Source organism: Zalophus californianus, chromosome X (assembly GCF_009762305.2).
Source record: "Zalophus californianus isolate mZalCal1 chromosome X, mZalCal1.pri.v2, whole genome shotgun sequence".
Classification (NCBI taxonomy): domain Eukaryota; kingdom Metazoa; phylum Chordata; class Mammalia; order Carnivora; family Otariidae; genus Zalophus; species Zalophus californianus.
Window position 1 is genome coordinate 97,691,339 of NC_045612.1, and position 22,203 is coordinate 97,713,541.

General features: G+C 34.9%; 1 protein-coding gene across 1 annotated transcript in view; it reads right to left on the reverse strand.

The window, feature by feature from the left end:
• CFAP47 (cilia and flagella associated protein 47) overlaps positions 1 to 22,203 on the reverse strand; it is a 525,897-nt gene that overhangs the window by 91,549 nt on the left and 412,145 nt on the right. The window contains exons 56-58 of the mRNA XM_027608633.2: positions 21,942 to 22,046; positions 18,775 to 18,931; positions 7,438 to 7,536 (exon numbers count right to left, since the gene is read on the reverse strand). Of these exons, the coding sequence (XP_027464434.2) occupies positions 7,438 to 7,536; positions 18,775 to 18,931; positions 21,942 to 22,046 (361 nt within the window). The remainder of the gene's footprint in view (positions 1 to 7,437; positions 7,537 to 18,774; positions 18,932 to 21,941; positions 22,047 to 22,203) is intronic.

Sequence of the window (22,203 nt, forward strand, 5' to 3'; positions counted from 1 at the left end):
AGAGTCACAGAAATGTCATTTTTCCCTACATGTATAAAGTTAAAATTTAAATGACAAATTGAAAATAATTCCAATAAATATTCTATCAGGTTTTCTCTGGAGGTAATCAAGTTTATTATAAAGGTCATATGGATACCTAAACAAGGAAGAACAGCCAGTATAACTCTGGAAAGGAAAACCAATGCTATTTAAATATTAATTAATTACATATTAGTGTTAATTAACATTAACATTAATATTTAAAATATTAAAGCACATTATAAAACCTCTTTAATTAAAACAGTGGAGTTTTGGCTCTCAAAGAAAAATCAGGGGAATAGTAGCGATAGCCCAGACAGAAACCAAGTACACATGGCAGCCTAGTAGTCTATGATAATGCTGGCAGATCAAATCGGTACAGACAAAATGGGCTTTTAAATAAATCTTGAAGAAATAGCCATTTGGATAAATAGATGGAGGGGAGAACCAAATTCTTAGATTTAAAAGACTCAATCACTCAATATTTCTAAGATGCCAGTTACCCCCAAATCGATGCATAATTTCAGTATAATTCAAATACAAATCCTAACAGGGGCATGTGTGTGTTTGGAAGTTAACTAGCTGATTCTAAAATTCTTATAAAAATACAAAGGATTTAGAATAACAAAGAAAATATTGAAGAGCACGGAAAATTGGAAGGATTTATGTTACTATATATCAAGACTTGCCATAGAGCTACAGAAGTTAAGGCAGTATGGTACTGGTGCAAGGATGGATGACTAGACAATTGGAACTGAATAGAAAGTCCAGAAGCAGACCCACATACATACTGTTACTGGATTTGAGAGAAAAGTGTCACGCAGTTCAATGAAGGAAAGGATGGCCTTTTCTATAAATGGTGCTAGGGCAATTTGGTATACATAATGAAATAAAATGAACCTTGACTCCCACCTCACCATATTTAAAATTACTGAGATATGTATCAGGAAAAGTACACAATAATGCTTCTAGTAAAAAAGAGAAATATATCTTCATGACTTTATGCCCCAAGCTACCAAGACTATGGCCAGTATATGGTAGCTAGATATCAGCTCTCTGGGAGGAGTGCCTTCAGCTGTAGAGTCACCTGACCAAAGTCAAACTCCTTTCCTGGGGCAGACGCAACGATAGATTGATGTAGGTAGTGAGGTGGGGGAAAGGAGACGGAGGTATAAAATCATGGCCTCCTCAATCCAAACTGGGGCAAATCTGAAGTGCTAGCCTAGTTTCAATGCTTGCCGTGGTATGAGCCAACACCTCTGTCTCCACCTTCTCCCTCTGTTCAGTCTTGGTTAATTCTCTTCTTCCCCAGGGGTGTTGATCCTGAGAGCACTCCCTAATAAACTTCCTGCACACTAAACTCCTTCTCAGAGACTGCTTCCCAGGAAAACTGTTCAGCAATAATGATACTTCAGACGGTTCTGAGTGAAACTTGGACAGATATTTAAAATTTTTGTTTCATTATTTATTGATAGATGTTTTACAGCAGTCTTCTACTTAGAATAGTATTGTGTAGTTGGGTAAGAGCCCAAGCCCTACATTCAAACCCAAGCCCCAGCATATACTGTGAGTGTGATCTTGGACCTACCTCCTACATGTCTCAGTATATTCATCTAACAGAAGGGTATTAATACAATCTATCTCATAGGGTTATTGTGAGGACTAAATCCTTTAATATTTGTATAGTGTTTGAAATAGTTCCTTGCACAGAGTACATTGCTATTGCTCATGGCAAGTGACATTGTTTTCCATTCAAATACTATTAAGTAAATTATTATATAGGTGACATGCCAAAATTTGTGAAGGTGGCATATGAATAACTGAAATTTGGTTTTTTTTAAAAGATTTTATTTATTTATTTGACAGAGAGAGAGACACAGTGAGAGAGGGAACACAAGCAGGGGGAGTGAGAGAGGGAGAGGCAGACTCCCGGTGGAGCAGGGAGCCCGATATGGGGCTCGAACCCAGGACCCTGGGATCATGACCTGAGCTGAAGGCAGCCACTTAACGACTGAGCCACCCAGGCTCCCCAGTGATATTTTTTAATGAAAATGTTGAATAAAAGTAGAGCACATAAAGGATTAGGAATAGCAAAAGGAAGAACAAAGATGGATAATCTTAAAAATACAGATACAAATATAGAAATAGATATCTACTGCTCTGTAAGAAACTCTTTTGTAGAAAAACTAGTATTCTAGAAAACTAATATTCACCTTAAGGTAACAAGACTTTCGTCAATGAGTAATTGATGAAAATTAAAAGCATTTGTTTAGCAATTGTTTACCTAGAAAACAAATGGATTTCAGAAGAAAAAAAACTTACTATTTATTTCTTAATGCATTTTTCAGAAATGTATTTCCTCGTATGTATTGGCAATATACTAGTCCTGTTTCTTATAAAACTGAAGAAACCAGGAATCCATCTTTGTGTTTACCTATTTTCACCCAAACAATACTAATAACCAAATCTTGTAATTTTAGTGTTTAGAAATTTCTTCACATAAACAATTGCGTTTGTTCTTCAAAAAATATCCTATTCAGGAAAACCGATTTTCATTTTTTGTGATGCCAGATTAGAATCTAGAGAATACAGAAACTAGCTCAAGCTAAGGTTACAGTCAAAACTAGAACACTGCAGATTCTCAGACTACAAGTCTAATGCCGGTCCCTGTAGCTTGGATCTCTCCTTAGGGTCCTAGGAAGTAGCAACTTATTCTCTAGAGCTCAGTATGATATAAGAAAAAACTAACCTCTCCCCACCGCTGGCCCTGTTTTTTAAAATGTCACAGTCAGAGGACCCAGGAAAATGTTACAGCTAAGATTTTTTTTTCTCAAGGGTTTAATCTTGATTTTGCTTCACTGACATTTGATTACTTCCTGGTGAAGGAGAAAAAGAACACTTCAAGTCTTATAAATGTATCAGCTTTGTAGCAGGATGTCTTCTGCGATCACAATTCACTTCTACTCTTATCTCATTCTTGGTTACTCAACCTAATTAGATGTGTAGACAAGAATGAGCTTCAAAATGAAAGCCTGGCAGGTTAACATTCTTCACTGACAGGAAGACCCCCTTGTTCCCCCCTCCTGTCTAGTTCCTGTCACCAATTTTGAGAAAAAATAACAAAAAGGATAGTGAACTTATTAAAAACAAAATGAAATATTGAGCTATCTACACCATAGCATAGAACTCATTCGAAGGAAGAAAAATTCTAGGAAAAAAAAATTTCTGTAGAGGAATAAAATGGATGTGAATGTCCTTTTCCAATGTGAAAAAACAATGTCAATGGCTAGAATTCTAGTCTTGGTCGATATCATCATATATAGAGATGCAATTTTATTAGAGGGATTTGTAAATACAAAGGAACTTAAATTTCAGAAAGAAGTTGATATGAGAATGTTTGCAGAAATTATTTTTATCTATGTCCTTTTGTCACATATAGATCAAAATGTTGCTGAAGTCGGGTTGCGACTGGGAGGATGCCTAGAAGAGCTAAGCATGAAATGAAGCAGCGGCATTCACATTGAGAAACACTAGTCTTAGCAGCTGTCAGTTGGTCTCCCTTTAATGCTGAGCCATTCCCTGAATTGAATTGAATGCAGTGTCACAGGATATAGCAGACTGGAGGGTAGGAGTTTAGAACCTCTGCTAACTCAGTTCATCTGAGAGCAATATTTACAAAAGTATGTTTCTTAGCCAGATATACATTCCAAAAACATTATTTCCTCTATATGGAAATATAGACAGCATTAGAAAAAAAAAAAGTCCTAGGAAACCCTGCCATAAAGGAAATTTTGTTTAAGTTGGCATTTCCCGAATTTATTTAATCATAGAACTTAGTTTTTCTTTTTTTTTTCTCATATCATACCTATTTCTGTCTCTTGAAATTAACATTTCACTCTACACACTTAGGTAAATGCTGGTCAAGAATAAGACAATCTTTACAGTTCTCAAGTATTCACCAAGGAAATGTTCCATGCAGAGGTGGAAAGAGTTTTAAGGTTATAAATGCTTTACATGGCATGTGAGATTATACCTACAGGTAATTTTTACAGTAAGGCCATGAACCCCAATGTCTCTAAAAATGTCCATAGCAATATAAGAAACAGAGCACCCATTTCGGTTGTACCTTTAATGTTTATGTGCCCCAAATCATCAGGAACACCCCTGACACTAATACCACATAAGAACACCAGAGCAAACAGGAAGTTTCTAGAGAAAGCTTCTAGAGAAAATAATCCCCTTTGGAGATTTTATTATATAGAGCAGCAGGGAGTACATCTTGAACTGTCAACCCACCACACAGGCAGGATGTGCATTGTTTATTGAAAAAACAAATCACAGAAGACACTAGAGATATCAATATGGAATGCAGGAGAACATCAGATTAAATTTGAAAGTGATGTGAAGACAATTAGAACAATATAAATTATAATTAAGAAAGTACTTTCAGAATCTTTTTTTTTTCAAATTAGAAAATTTAAAATTGGAACATACAGTGTTGGTCTGTGTTGCATAGAAATTACATTACATATAATTACTAACTGGATTACTCATTTATTTAAATTTGAAACTATATCAGAAATCACTTGAAGAATAAAGAACTAGGAATCAAAACAGAAGGAAATTCATTTCAATATATGAGCAGTTCAAAATTAATAAACAAAGATAAAAGGTTTGTAAACTAACACAATAAGACTGTTGACTTTGGTAAAAGAAACAATTTCCATAATTCCCATACACAACTCCATGTTTAGAGGAGGTAATTCCCTGGCATTTTATTTTTATTTATGTATTTTTTTTTTTACCTTTTGGCCCCTTTCACCCATTATTTGGATTATTTAAATAAAAGTATGGGTACTGGAAGCTTTATGTTTTTACTATGCAAAAAATGAACTTTATTGACACTTATGAACACTATGCTTGAAAATAACAAGGAAATAAATGGTCCTGGAGAAGAAGATTATTGCAAAGATGTTCTCCCCAAATTTGTCTATAGGTTTAATGTAATTGTGATCAAATGTTTATTGAGACTTCTTTGAAACTTGACAAAAAGTTATTCTAAATTTTTTCTATAAGGATAAATAGGTGATAAAAGGAAATAAACTATGTTTTTAATTCATTTTTTAAAAAGATTTATTCATTTATTTGAGAGAGAGAGAGAGTGCACACAAGTGGGGGGGGCAGAGGAAGAGGGAGAGATCTGAAGCCGACTCCACGCTGAGCGCAGAGGTGATGCAGGGCTCGATCTCAGGACCCTGAGGTCATGACCTAAGCTGAAACCAAGAGTCGAATGCTTAACTGACTGAACCACCCAGGTGCCCCAGAAATAAATTATTTAAGAGATCATAAAAAGAAAGAAATAGAATAAGAAAACATAAAAAAAAGAAAACATAAAATTGTAGGATTTAAACTGCATGGCACTAGAACAAGACCTGAAATACAGAGACACATAACAGAATATGATCTGAATACAGGCTGCAAAAAATAAATAGCTACAGAATGATTATTATTATCAAATGAAAAGATCAAATTAAATGAAGGGAATCAAATTAGATCATAATTACATAGCAAAAAAGCAAAACCTAGATGAATTAAAGGGGTAAATGAAAAAGCTGCCTATTTACATGTAACTCCTTCCCCATTACAAAGAAGAAGAAAAAGAAAATGTAGGTGAATTTTTTATGGATTTCACAATGTGGACAGACTGAAAGTGTAGAACCAATGGAAAAAATTTTTAAGAAAGAAAGTGTCTCATATACTCAATGGATAAGTAAAATTAAAATATAAGCAGACATGTAAATACTTAATACAAATATAATAAGGTTGTTATTTGGCATTCAAGGGGTTTACAACTTTTTGCTGTTATAAACAGTGCAATATTTTGATTCATTCTTCAAATGATCTCAGCAGAGGGGCACTTGGGTGGCTCAGTCAGTTAAGGGTCAGACTCTTGGTTTTGGCTCAGGTCATGATCTCAGGGTCATGAGCCTGAGCCTCACGTTGGGCTCTGTGCTCAGCGTGGAGTCGGCTTAAGACTCTCCCTCTCCCTCTGCCTGCCTATAAAATAAATAAATAAATCTTAAAAAAAAAAGGATCTCAGCAGAATTGCAACTACTGGGTCAAAAAAGTGATAATTTCTGTTTCTTTATATACATTACACAAAGTGCTTTTCAGAAGCTATGTTGTGATTTATATTCCCCAAAGCAGTACTTGTTCAAATTTCACCATGGTTTCAAGGGATAAAAAAATGAAGACAAAAAAGGAAATAGAAAATTTACATGGTTATCATTTAAATCAACATCTTTTTGAATATTAGTGACTATGAACATATTTTAATCATTCTTTGGCTATCTGCACTTAACTCTTTGGTGAACTGCTGTTTACACTCTTTTTAATGTGTTACAAAGAAATTGAAAACAAAGACATTGAAGTCATACACAAGGAGGTTTAGCTTTGACATTAAGCAACTGTTTTGATTTTATGTAAGTTAATTTTTCTGAATTGCAATCTCCTTGATTCAACAAGAGTAATAATAACACTTACACTATAGAGTTGTATCAAATGAAATAAAAAAATGAGATTTAGGATGCTGATAGAAATAGTACAATAAATAGAATAAAGTCATGAACCCATTTGTATTGGGATGCTAGTAGTTGTTGCCAATTCCAGTTAGTATTTTTGTATTATGTTAAGATAATTCATATTTTATCATGTTAACCATAACTATTATGACTAATTTAATGTAATTAAAATATTATTTTAAGCAAATTAATATTTTTTGAGTTTTAGATTTTTAAGCAACTTCATTTCTTATGCCTTAGATTTTCTCCTATTCATCAATGTGCAGGTGGGATGATTAATACATAGTACAAATAGATGTACACCCTCTAATAAATTTTCAGGGAATCATTAGCTTTGTGAAGATGCAATTATTTTTCATGATTATGAATAGCTTTAGCATACTATTTATTTTTAATTTTCCAAAATCTTCTTGGACTCACACACTTAAGTATTTTTTTTAAAGATTTTACTTTTAAGTAATCTCCACACCCAATGTGGGGCTCAAACTCACAATCCAGAGATCAAGAGTTGCACACTCTTCTGATTGAGCCAGCCAGGCGCCCCTCACACACTTAAGTATTAAGTGGTCAAAAGGACTTTCGAACATTCAAAATCTCAAAAACAAAATATTTTACAAGTTGTATTTATGTGCTATGGAATGAAAAACAGTGAAGATATAATGAATATATATAAAGATTATACTATCCATGCTTTTCTATCAACTTATTAAAATTCATATCCAAATATTTAATTGTGTAATTGTTATTAAATATATATTAAGATAAGAGACATACAATTTCATCATCTCTGAAATATAAAAGCATATAGAATGACAGAATATAAAGTAGAAATCCATACCTTGTGTGTGACTCAGACCACTAAACTTGAAGGCAGAAGTCTCATGGAAGAAGCTATTCCAGTAATGGTCAATGACGAGATGCCTAGGTTTTTCCAAACCTAATAAAAATATAAAGAGATATTATTCCTCAATGTCACATTCAAGAGGAAAAATAGCAGTGGAGATTGAAATAGAATCAAACTCTCCTCTAATGGAAAATTTCTCAGATGATTATTTTTCAAAGTATATATATATATTTTTTTTTAAAAATATAACCACAGTATCTTTATTTTTTTATTTTTTATTGTTATGTTAATCACCATACATTACCTCATTAGTTTTTGATGTAGTGTTCCATGATTCATTGTTTGTGCATAACACCCAGTGCTCCATGCAGAATGTGCCCTCTTTAATACCCGTCACCAGGCTAACCCATCCCCCCACCCCCCTCCCCTCTAGAACCCTCAGTTTGTTTTTCAGAGTCCATCGTCTCTCATGGTTCGTCTCAAAGTACATTTTAAGATGAGATTTAAATCCCATTTTTGAAGACCATATCCAACATTATCAGTTTTCTCTATATTAAAAATATTATAAAATCAACTCATACATTCTTAGAACTTAATGTAAACTACTCAAATAACAGATATTATTGAGAGTCTGTTTGAGCCCACTGTCTAAAAATGGATTCTAATAATTAATATTTACATGTTTAAATGTATATGCATTGACAATAATTTAAACCAATAAATACAAAATCAATCAATTACTCAAAATGTACTGGCTACATAACAAGTACTTGCCTTTAGTGCTACCATGTATAAAAGACAAAAATCTCTGTCAGTACAGGCATTTATAATTTTAAGTACATTGAACTAGATATCAGCTGACACTGTCCTTGGAAAGGAATGGGAGTGCATGTTATAACCCCTATGAAACGGGTTTTTGTAACTTATGGTAAAATTGTATATATATTTACTATTTTGCCAATCAATACTGCTTGTAGAAATACACCTTAAATATAGTCCTCAAACATGAAACAATATACATGTAAAGGCATTATTTGTATAGCAATATGCATAGGGGCATTATTTATATGGCAAATTATTAGAAATAATGAAAAGGTCCATGTATTGGCGACTAGTTGTATATAAACAATAATGTAGCAAAAACTGAGGTACTAACAAGTCATAAAAATCAATGAGAAAGGTGTCCGTTAACTATTTTACTGGGATTCCAGACATATACATATTGTTAGGTGAAGTTAACAAGGTGCAAAAGAAATGATATGGTATTGACCTCTGCATGAGATAGAGGATGACAGGGGACTAGGTATGTATATATGCACTTACTCATGTACACTCATTTTTGTAAAACCAAACACAGTATAAAGTAGAATGAAGATGAAATCTTCATTTCAAATGAAGATGAAAATCGTTACCTACACAGTTGGTGGAGAATGTGGTAGATGGTGTAGGTATGGGAATGAATTTTTTTTCAGAACTTTTTATATAGCTTTGAGTTGTGAACAATACATGTTTCACAAATTCAAAAATACAATTGAATTTAAGAAGTCTCAAAATGCAACTCTTAAAACTTTTTGTAATTGTAAGAATATAGTAATTTTGACAATATTAGCCAAAATATTGACTATGATAGAGCAAATGAATTACACTGTTGTGTTGAGAATCAGGTTTCTCATGTGGGAGAAGGAAGAGAGTGTGAGGTAAATTTAAGAAGAACCCTATGGCATAGGATTGAAAGGGAGATATCAGTACGAAACATTTTTTTTTTTTTTAAGTAGGCTCCATGCCCAGCGTGGAGCCCAAATGCAGGGCTTGAACTCATGACCCTGAGATCAAGACCTGAGCTGAGATCAAGAGTCGGACACTTAATGAACTGAGCCACCCAGGTGCCCCGAAACAACAATTTTTAATAACTCTATTTGCTCTGTCCCCTGAAAGGGACATCCCAGCAATAGTGAGCCCATCTAGTGCCCATTTCTTAGATATTAAATACCTTGTCCCTATAAAGCAAACCTTAGAAAAGTGTCTAATTCTAGCTTTAAAACTAGTTAAGTGGTGGGCGACTGGGTGGTTCAGTTGGTTAAGCGACTGCCTTCGGCTCAGGTCATGATCCTGGAGTCCCGGGATCGAGTCCCGCATCGGGCTCCCTGCTCAGCGGGGAGTCTGCTTCTCCCTCTGACCCTCCCCCCTCTCATGTACTCTCTCTCTCTCTCTCATTCTCACTCTCTCAAAATAAATAATAAATAAATCTTAAAAAAAAAACCAGTTAAGTGGTGCAACTGGAACATCTTGTGCCAGAAAGTAACAAAATGTTCAAAAACTAATAAAGACGATTCAAAAGACCTAGGGATTGCTTGCAAAGGATCCTGCTGGCCAAACTGGAGAGTATCCAAAAGAATAAAAATAATACCTAATAATAATGATAATAATAATAGTAATAATAATAAACCTATGAAGACAAAGTAGCTCCATTCCTCCTAGGTTCTCCCTCTTACAACTAAAACTTGTCAGATGTAACATAACAGACAAGCCTGGGGAGACTTTGTAAGCATGGGAAGAAGAAAGTAACTTGAGGAACAACATGGTGGTGAGTTCCTGGTTTCTTTTTCTTTTCTTTTTTTTAAAGGAGGCTCTATGGAGGGCTTGAATTCACGACCCTGAGATCAAGACCTGAGCTGAGATCAAGAGTTGGATGCTTAACTGACTGAGCCATCCAGGTGCCCCAAGTTCCTGGTTTCTATATTGCCTCTTATATATACCAGACAAGGCACTGCAGAAGCCTCGAACCCAGATCAGCTAAGAGGGGTAGACAAAAAAAAGAGGAGGCAAGCTGATCTTCCAGCTCCTGTTGGTAGACACAGGCAGCACTCCAATTCTCTTGTTGGGTAGCAGGCTGAGAGAGTGTTGCCAGGGTAGAGTTTATCTGAATGAATGAATGAATGAATGAATGTATGAATGAATAAAAATGGTCCGACAATATTCTGTCCACAAGAAACTTCTTCAAATTTAGTGACCTTGGTAGTTTGAAAGAAAAAAGATGGAAAAAGATGTATCATGCAAATGTTAACTATAAGAAACAGGAATGATTACATTAATATCATATAAAATAAATTTCAGAGAAAATTAAATTACTAGAGACAAAGAGAGGCATTACATAATATAAAATATTGATACATGAGGGAGACATATAATCCTAACATGTCTATAACAGATAACAGAGCCTCAGCTTACGTGAAGCAAAAATTGATAGAGATGAAAAAAGAAATAAACAAATATACCATTATGGCTATGTGCTTTAACATCCCTCTCTCAGCAACTGATAGAACCACAGTCAGAAAATCAGCAAGGATACAGAGGACCCAAATAACAAAACTACCTCACAGAATTTAAATGACATATGTAGAGCATTCCACAAAACAACAGCAGAATACATATTTATTTCAAGCTCCTGTGGGACATTCACTAAGACAGATCATATCCTGGGTCATAAAACAAACCTCAACAAATTGAAAATAAGCTAAATCATATAGACTATGTTTTTCTGACCATAGGAAATCAATAATGGAAAGAAAAAGGGCAGGGGGAGAGGGTCTTACACTGCCTTTTTCCATTCTGTCCTGGCACCACTCTTTGAATGTCTTCTTAAAACCAATAAAAATTTGTTGTAATTCAAAAACTCAGTAAACAAGTTCAACAGTCCTCAATGCAAGAGGAAAAAGGAAAAGGAGTAAGAGATTTTTTTTTTTTCTGTTGATATAAGAGCTATGGGTTTGTACAAATAGAAGCTTTTGGGTGTTTTTTAAAAAACGTATTTATTTATTTAAGAGAGAGAGAGAGAATGGGGCAGGAAGGGGCAGAGAGAGAGAAAGAGAATCCAAGCAGATATTGCGCTGATCATGGAGCCCGACTTGGGGCTCGATTTCACGACTCTGAGATCATGACCTGAGCCAAAATCAAGAGTCAGATGCTTAACTGACTGTGCCACCCAGGTGCCCCTATTTTTTTTTTTTTAATTGCTCTTAAAAGCCATAAGGTCCTACTGGAGATCTGGATACAGAGAAATCCAGAGAAGAAAGAGATAGGTTTCAAAATCAATTCTGTTAACATTTGTTATGTTTTTGTTTTCCCAGACTCAGGGAAATTACTCAGAAATAAAATGGTAATGACACTGTTTTAAACAAAGAGATCAAATAGCCTCCTCTGAATAAAGTGTGGGCCATCAGACAATGCATGTTCGGTAGTCAAAGAATCATAGAATCACTAGCTAAAACCAACCTTAGCTATTACCCGGTGCATCCCCCAGTGTGTAAGGAGATGCAGAAGCCCCCCCACCCCCCAAAAAAGAAGTTCCTTGCCCAAGGTCACATAGCTTGTGTCTTCTGAATTTAGATCCCCATATGCTTTTATATAGCAAATATTCTGTGAATAAATGTGATGATGTGATGGGGATTTGAAAATAATAAAAGCTGAGATGTAAAAGACAAAAAAAAAAAATCCATGAAGCTGTACTCACACTTACAAATATAAAGGGGGGGGGGGAGGAAAGCAGAGGAAAAAGTTTTTATTTCCTTAATATAAGAATCTCCAGCTAATAAAAAACAGCAAGGATGACAGACATAATAACTGATACTAGTATGGATACTAAAATGTTTCATCAAGTGAAAGGTTGGAAGGAAAGGGGTTATTCACATTGTTTCAAATTATCACCCCCACAATTATTTATTAGTTATAAAGGAGAAAGATGACCTTTACAATAGAAAGATCTGGCAGACACAACCTTAACCAAGTGATTAAACTTAGCATCCCCAAATAATGGGACTTTGTGTCTCCTGATGTGTTGCAATAAGTTCACGGTATGTATGTGATATTCTTCCAATGTTAGTCAGAATTGAGTAATGAAGAAACAAAGATAAAGTAAAACAAAGTACATCAATGCAATGTAGTACTATAGAACTGTTAATATATTTATGTAGTTCTGTATGTCCTACATGGAATAATCTCCAAGGTATGTAATGAAAGAGAACTTTTTGTAAAATAAAAACAAAAACAAAAAAATCCCTGAAATCCATAATGTGCAATATTCTATAAAACAACTGGCCTGGACTCCTCAAAATGCCAATATTATAAGAGATAGACAAAGGTGGGAGGAAATTTTTAGCTTAAATGAGACTTAAGAGATCTGATAACCAAATGCAATGCACAGTTCTTAACTGGATCTCAGATTGGAAAAAAGATAAAATTTTTAAGCTCTAAGGAACATTTTTGGGACAACTGGAGAAGTTTTACTGTGGAGTATATATTAAATATTAACATATCTATATTAAATCTTTGTGTATGATATGGCATTGCAGTTATGTTGGAGAAAGTCCTTTCTCTAAAGCCATAGATGCTTTAGAGATGAAATTATGTATCTATAGATAGAGACAGGATATAAAGCCAATTCCCCCCAAATTAACAATTGACGAAGCAGATGAATCTATATGAAAACTATAGGACTAATCATTGTACTGTGCTCTTCTATAGGTGTGAAATTTTTCAAAATAAAAAGTTGTGTCTTAAAAAAAAGTTGTGTCTTAGGGGGACAAAATTAAAGACTAAATGGCAAAAAAAAATTAAAATTAAAATATATTCCTATAGCTTTAATGAAAGCACATTTTATTATCTTTAAAATATGATTTGTGTAAAAGGAACTATTGGGTCATAGAAAAAATTTAAATTATATTTGTACTTAATTCTCTATGAAAAGGAAATAAGCTCTATTGACATTAAGTATATGAGTTGATAATGCTACATATATGTATTTCACAAGTAAATATATGCACATTGAAGTGAATGCTAAGAAATATTTATTAATTGAGGTATATGATTTTAAAATATATTTTGAGACCTTTGTGTAAAGAGCAGTACTTCTGAAAGTGTAGTCTTCTGACAACCTACGCTGCAATAACTTATGCTGGTAGGGTCTTACCCCAGACACAATGAACCAGAATAACTGAGTGTGGACCTGGGAATCTAAATTTTGATAAGTTCCCAATTATTGGTTACTGACTTTTAAGATCTACTAAACAAGAAAAAAGGAGTTCTAAATATTAAGTCTCCTAAAGAGTGTCTAAAGTAAAAAAAATTAATTATAAGCAAGTTGAAGCTCAGATGACTTTTCTTGAAAAGTGACTATAACAATAATTTTATATCTAATTTTCCATACTACAAAAAACATTAGCTATTTGCTATAAGCAGAGCAAACTAAGACAAACAATCCAATTAAACTATGGTATGAAGAGACTGTTATATATTTGATACTCCAACTGCCTACCAGTCTCAAATCTCCCAATAATATTGATTGATTGATTGAAATACTTAGTTGATTGTCTTAATTTGGGAGAGATTTTGAAAGTGTGGGACTTTTTCATGCACCTATTTCTCTCTCTTTTTAGGTATACATAAAGCTATGTACACCCTGATTGGCAATACACAATGATCACTACATATTTAACATAAATATTTATTCAACTCTGGAGGTACTTTAGACAAGATTCAGAGGGTTCCAGGGACAAGATTTTCATAAACTAATTCTAACATGTCAAATCAAATGCACTAGACATTGCCTCTCCCTGTCCTGTAAGTATCATTAGCATGTCATAACTACACTACAGTGTGTACTTTATTACTTTACTGCTGGTGAACACTATGGTCATAATTAACCCCGAGTCAACAACAAAACACAGTGTTTTATTTACATCAATCAACCCTCAAAATGGAAGTTGAAATTTGCAAAACTAATATGATAATTGGTAGGTACACCTTTATCCCTATGTTATTTTGTTTTGCTCTTCAATAAAACTATTGATGTCTGGAAAAGAATCCACTTACACTTAAACATTTGAATCAAATCACTAATACTGCATTTAAATTTGAATTCAGTAGAAAGAGTGAATAATCTCAAGACTATAGCTATTTTAATAGAAGAGAAATGAAAATTGCTACTTTACATGTATTAGTTACTGCTTCATTCATTTATATAACTTTTAGGTATATAACCCATAGTGATATTTCACAAAGAGAATACCACAAGAGATCAAAATACAATGTATACATGTATGTGTGTACGTATGTTGCAGATATAGTCATTTTGAAATGTGTGTATGACAGTTTTCAGCATAAAATAGATGCTCAATACACATAATCATTGACTGAAGATTCAAGTCCTGCTCTCTTAACAAATATGCCAGCTTTGAAATACTCATTTAGTTAAGAATAAAGCTATTAGTGAGCACAGATTAGCAGGTTTGGAATGTAGTTATATGAGCAAGGGCACACACATACCTATAATGGAGATGTGTCCTTAAGTTCCTAAATTCATCAGGCCCGAATTTCTAACGTTTTGACTCAGACCCATTCATGGCTACCTTTCCTTTTTCCACCTTTATTTCTGGCTAAGTAGGGTAGAAATTCGAGAGCAGGGATTGGGGTGGAGGGCATAATTACTGATCAGAGAGGACTGTGGGAACTGAGTCCATTGATAGCAGTCACCGAGCAAGGGTACATGTCCAGGATGAACAAGGAGGGCAAGGCATAAAATCCAAGCATATGTTGATGAGGCAGAGCCAGGGTCTGATGGCAGAGTCAAAAAGAGAAAGGAGAGACCTGAAGAGCTGAGAAAATGCGAAAGGAGTGGCAGTCAGAGGTATTTCCTGAGGTCCTTTGATTGGATGGAGGGAGGCCTCGTTCCCTGAGATCTTAGGGAAGGAAGCAAGAAGAGGGGCAAGTACCATTCTTTAGAGCCTCATCGGTATAAGGATTTGTAAGCACCATCTGTAAGCATACAACTTAGAATGTCAGTTAGGTGGTCCTGGAGAAGACAAGCTAGACGGGATGAGTTCAAGACACTGTTCAATCACTTACTCACTGTATGGCTTTGGGAGATTTCTAAGCCTCAGAGTCCACATCTGAGAAGCTTCTCAGAGCTTTTTTTGTTTTGTTTTTTTTAAAGACTGAGTATAGTCACATTGACAGAGCTCAAATGTGGTACCAAGTAAGTGTATAACAAATATGAGTTTCCTAGGCTATTTGAAGCTTTTATGTAGCATCCTGCTCCTCATGGGACTCATTAATGGTCTCCTTTGGAGAAGTCTCTACTATTCTCTGAATGTTTAGGCCATCTCCTCTTTAGTCACCCGACCTCATTCATCATTTAAAAGTGGCATGAATTAAGATATGAATAGACCCCTGAAATACTACCTTTTCAACACCTTGCCTTGTGTGATGTTCAACTGAAAGAACTTAGAGATGACGTACAGAATTAAATAATTAAGTAGAATTTAATTAAATAGAATTAAAAGATTCTTGAATGTCAAAGGGCAATATTTCTGAGGTAAGTGATTAAAATGGAAATAGCTAAAATACCAGCAGAAGAAAAGACGTTAGAGAACTGGAAATATAAAAGTTTGAGAATGAGCTTGCAACTCTAAAACTGTTGCCTTCCTGGAAAAATAGTGCGTTTTGAAAGACATCTTTTCCTATATATCATATATATCTTACCTATCTGTCTGCCTATTGAAAGAAAAATCAGGAATGCAGAATGTGAAATACTGTAAGACCTCTCGCAGCAACCACCAGCTTGGTGCTATATTCTGAAGTCTTGCTATCAACTTCCCTAAGGGGATTCTGTGAATTTTGTAGCATCTGCAGAAACACTGACATCTTCTGAAAGATAGCAAGGGACTGCACAGTCCTATCGTGAAGTAATTTGAAGACATTTGCAAAGATTTAAATCAGAAGGTATTAATTTAGTACCTTTTTAAATGAGTATATTTGGCATACAGGTTAAATATTTTTAACCTTGTCAGTCATGTTTCCTTGTGCTCCTTCAAAAATTCAGGCCAAATCATGAGGCCCACTTGCCAAGGAATATGAATGTAAGAAGACACGAACATGGTAGCTAGAAAAAACAGAACCCACAGAAGAAAGAGGGAGGAGGTTATGAGAGAGAGAGAGAGAGAGAGAGAGAGAGAGAGAGAGAGAGAGAGAGAAAGAGAGGGAGAGAGAGAGAGAGACTTCATGACCAAGAAAGGGAAAGGAGAAATATTTTCATAAAGGAAAAGGAGAAAGTGAAGGGAAGGAAGATAGCAGAAGTTGTCTTTTTTTTGTCCCTGGTCTCCTCAGGTTGAAGGAAGGGGGAGAACCTGAGGGTCTGAACATTTACTCAAGAGAGAGGGAGTTTACTTAAAAGAGACTATTTTAAAATACGAAAGACTAATAAATCTTTCATTGTCAAGCTTCCTGGGTTTTCTTTGTGTTATATAGCAAAAGCATTTTAGACCAATTAAATAAAATTAAGAAGCCACAAATTACTTCATAATTTATTTCTAACGTTAACAATCTTGACCCAATAGCTTTTTATAACATTCTCATAGTTATGAAGTGATTTGGCTGCAATTGCCTTGAAAATTCCATTCCTTGGACAGATCCATTTATCAGCTTTGCGTATTGTTCCCGTACCTGGAATTCTGAGCCCCAGAAGTGGTACAAAGTTCATAAACACGTATTTTCTTGATGCCTATCTAAATTTGTGGTTTCCAATCCCAGCCAAATACAACACCTTTCATATTTTAATTTTGTCAGCTCCCTCCTCCATTCCCTCCAGCAATTATTTCAAACCACTGGGCCACTCTTCAAATCTCTTACTCCATCTCCTTTTCTCAGCAGATAAAAATATAAGCACAACTGCACTTAATTCCCAAGTCCCTCTGAGACCTAAGGGAGAAATGCGCTTCCTGTTCAGGGCTCCTCCTTCTACTTCCAAGTCTGATCTTAGTCCTCCCAGAGCCTTATCCATCAGTTAAGCCCCACCTCCTTTACAGCTTTGACTTCTGCTCAACCCTGGCTTCTTTCTGCCTATACATATGCTCACATCTCTTCCATATTAAAATGCTGACTTCCTTGAGTCTACAATCAACTTTTAGTAAATACTGGCATGTCTCTCCTTCTCATCACAGCCAAAGTCTTCGCAAGGGAATTATACATTAGGATGACATTATGTTCTCAATTTTTACTTAATTATTTCATACCAAGAGCGGGAGGAGATGATCAGGAAAGATGAAAACTTCAGCAGGTCAATGATAGTGTTCAGCTTCAGCATTAATCAAAAAAACAGTCATTGGCAATCATGATAAAATACAATTTTGCCTCAATCAGATTGATGGAGATTAAGGAGAATGCTACTGGTCAGGGTTTACAAGGTTCAGGAAAAGAGGTAATGTCTGTAATATACTCCTGATAGCACAGATTGCAACAGTATAACCATCCTGGAGAGCAAGTTGGTTATTCATATCAAAAACCTTAACATGTATGCATTTCTTTTGGCCCAACAATTGAGCTATCTACAATGATTTGTGGTAGTAGTAGTAGTTTTAGTAGACGTAGTAACAATATTTGAAAAGATAAAATTAGTAATGTCTAATGTTAGATTTAAAATGTGTTTCAGAAAACTCATAATGAGTTGATTTTCACACCTCCATTATTTGGTCTTTTAATAAAAAGTGATCAGAAACTTCACATGATCTAATTTAAAAACATGTATCTTCAGTATGACATGAAAAAAAACCCAAGTTTTGTTGGAACCAAAATTTAATCCAAATATCCTATTTATAAAGAAAAGGGGGTGCATCCACTGTGGAAAATAGAAAAGAGGGTGCACCCACTGCGGAAAATAGTAGGAAGGTTAATCAAAACAGTTAAAATTAGAAGTACCCTACTATCCAGTGATCACACGACTGGGTATTTACCACAAAAATACAAAAACACTAATTCAAAGGGATACATGGCAACCCCGTGTTTCTATGATGATGATACTGGGTGATGTATGAAATGATCAAATCGCTATACTGTACATCTGGAACTAATATAACACCGTATGTTAACTATATGAGAATTAAAATTAAAAAAAAAGAAAAGAGGCAAATGAAACAAAACCAGAACACTAGGATTTCTAAAAACTTTTAAGGAATAAGCATTGGCATATTTGAGTCATGTCATAAGAATCTTACAAATCTATTACTTTACATATTTGGCTTTACAGATAAAATTGGAAGAACTTGACTTGGTACATGGATTTCTAATTTCGGATTCTGGCTCCACCATTTATAAGTTTATAAGTGATTTCAGCCAAGATATTTCATCTCTCATACCTTGTTTTCTCTTTTATAAAATAATGCTGTTGAAACAACTAATGGATCTCGAAATTGTCCATTATCTCTAATATGGTTTGATTCTGTGATAAAATAAGTTTGACTAAATATTACAAAATAACATATGTAAAATATAAAAAAAACTTACTTGTTAGTACAATATTGACCAAAACATCCTCCTTGGTGGGATTTTGGAAAGGTATAACAATAGATGATTGAAGACGGAGGTATGTGGTTATTCTTTTTATGTTTATAGGCTGGGGGAACAGTCCTACTCCAGAGAGGTGGAATATCCATTCTTTAAACTGTTTAAAGATAAACATTCATGACATGTATCCTAATCGCATAGATTTTATTTGCAACACTTAACAAATGTAATATGCATAAAAATCTTGGTAGATAAGAAACATTTCAGGGTGCCTGGGTGGCTCAGTCGATTGACTCTTGATTTTGGCTCAGCTTGTGATCTTAGGGTCTTGAGATCGAGGCCCATGTTGGGCTCTGCTCAGTGGGGAGTTTGCTTCTCTCTCTCTCTCTCTCTCTCTTTCCCCCTCTGCCCCTCCCCCCTGCTTGTGCTCTCTCTAAAATAAATGCATCTTTATAAAAAAACCCATTTTGTTGTTAATATTTAATATGTATCATTATGTGTTTCTTCTTTTCCAAATTCCTTTTGATTTTATGGAATATTCAATGTATTTCTGCACCAAAAAAAAGAGGGCAAAAGACCAATACTCAAATATTAAACATCTTTCTATACATAAAAGGTTATTTATAGCAACATAAAAGAGAAATCTTAATGAAAACTTTGTATTTCTGCTCAAGGTTTTTAAAAAAATCAATTTATCTAGCAAACTGGATACTAAACACTACATGAAGTTTCCAAAATCCTGTGAATTTCAAATGAAACTCAGATAGTTAGCACATGAAGGCTCAGATGGTGAGGCACAGACTGAAGTCCCATTAAAAGGAAGTGTGCACAACTGCATGCCATATTATTTATCCCTACTGCCTAGTACAGTGTATGTTCTGTTATGACATGATAGGGAAGAATGGCTCAAAAGTTACACGAAGGAGATTGCATGCAGCCATTGTTCTTATCTGGGTTTCACAAACCTGCAAAGCACTGTTTGAAAATGTTCCCTTTGTGTTCATTTAGAATAAAAGTCCCAAGAGTACAAGAGACTGTGACTCAGTTCTGCACTGAACAGTTTGCTAATGTTCCAGATGAATGAAGAGGTCACAAAATGAAAACCAACAAACAATAACCTAGTTTATAATCTCTTGAACGACATAGGTGTGTCCAAGCCTCCAATAAAAGAGGAAAACTTTTAAGACTGTTTCAAAACTAGGACAGGTGGTGACAGTAAATCCATAAAATGCTACCTCTGCATAGGAAGGATTAAAGGTAAGTTTTATCAGCATATATCTTCAAATGCCTGCACTACTTTTAGAGATTCTACTAGCAGAATACAAGTGCACTATATTTTCATTTACAATGTCCTAACCTGACTCCACACATTGAATGACTAGAATCAAGCATCAGGGTTCAAGTATATCAACAACTTTTTTACATAAATTACTTACTTTTTTGGCTACTTAATAAAAATCATTCCTGGATGACAGAAATGAAGTTACTTTAAAGCACTGGGAATGAGCCAAACTACAAAAACAAGAAGGCCATGTTTTCACGTTTCACCAAGTGGCCTGGAATATTAGAGCTGCTAAATTAGACCACATCCCACCATTATTGAACACTAGTATCCAACAACTACCCTGGCATTGCTTAAATTATCCCCTTGGGTTCAGAGAGGGAAATTAAAAAGTATCCAAACAAACATGTGCATTAAAAAAAAAAAGTAATATTGTCCACCCATCTTTACCTCAAACTTTTTTGAAAGAAGACACAGCACAACCTTTAAAGATCCAATTCCAGAGGTGACTGGGTGGCTCAGTTAGTTAAGCCTCCAACTCTTGATTTCAGCTCAGGTCATGATCTCAGGTCCATGAGATCAAGCCCTATGTGGAGCCCCGTGCTCTGCACTCAGTGGGGAGTCTGCTTGAGATTCTCTCCCTCTCTCTTTGCTCCCCCCTCCTTGTGCACTCTCTCTCTAAAGTAAATAAATAAATCTTAAAAAAAAGATCTGCCTTGTTAAAATTATTTATGTAGAAGGAAATAATCTCTACTACACTTTCTCTCTTGTGTATGAAAAGGATTATTGTATTTTACTCTTTAATATTATTGGGAATCAAGCATACTTCCAGAGCATTGGTTCAATTTACATAAAAGTCAGTCATCATGTAAGAAATTTAATGCCTCAAATTTTTTCTTCTGAAGGTAAATTACACATTTTCTTGGAAGAGAGGATACTCTAGTCACCCACCGGTCTTGCACTGACATGGGGTCCCCTATATTATATTTGATTCCACTGCCTCTCAGGTGGCAGGGTTTTGTAACCTCCTTGGTGTCCTGTAGGATTTAAAGCACATATCTCCATTTACTTTCCTCCTCACTAACACTTGAAGAAATAAAAAATAATAATAATTGTCAAAAGTTATGTAAAATTTTCATTGGCAGTAAGAGAGTTATAATCACTTAGCAATCTGTAGGTAGCTGCAAAAACAGTCAAGAAGACAGGTTGAAGTCACATGTCCTGGGTTCGGGTCTGAATTAAACCTCTTACTAGCTGCCTGAACTTAATTTCTTTGTGTCTGTTTCCTGATCCAGAAAATGAGATTGATACTTCGACCACAGGATTGTGGTGAGAATGGGTTGCTATAATTCTTAGAATGGCATGTAGCAAGTTTAGAGATGCTTAAAAAATTATTACTTACTGTTGTTTTATTTTTTATTTTTTAAAAGATTTTATTTACTTGAGAGAGAGAGAGAGAGAGAGAGAGAGAGAGTGAGTGCGAATGGGATGAAGGGCAGAGGGGAGAATCTCAAGCAGACTCTGTGCTAGGCACAGAGTCCAACGTGGGGCTTGATCTCATGACCCTGAGATCATGACCTGAGCTGAAACCAAGAGTTGGATGTTTAACTGACTAACTCACCCAGGCACCCCTTAACTATTGTTGCTTTTAAAAAATTATTATTAATCAGTAACACTGTGCAGATGAAATAGAATGAAAAAATAATACAATATTTGCAAGATCACATTTCCTACAGTTTCATCTTTAAGTTCATGAAAATATGAGTAAACAAGTCAGAAAATAAACATAAATGCCAGTAATATGTCAAGTGAATGAATTAGATTTACTTATTTATGATATTGAAATTTAATGAACTTGACTTGGTCCAAGAATAATCTATCATACCTGAGTACAGTGGAAGGTGATAGAAACTTGATGACCAGTTCTTCCAAGAGCCGAAGGATAAAAGTGAACAGATACTTCTTTGACGGAGTGAGGAGGTATGGTCAGCTGTGTAGATTCAGAGAGAGAAAAAAAAAAAATCAATGCTTTGTTTGAGTCAGGATCTTTGTGTGCCAGGTTGATTTTCGTGTAATTAGTATGTTGCCTTGTACGTGTTACCCATTCTTAGTATGCCTGCTTGGTGAATATTGGTATAATGGCCATG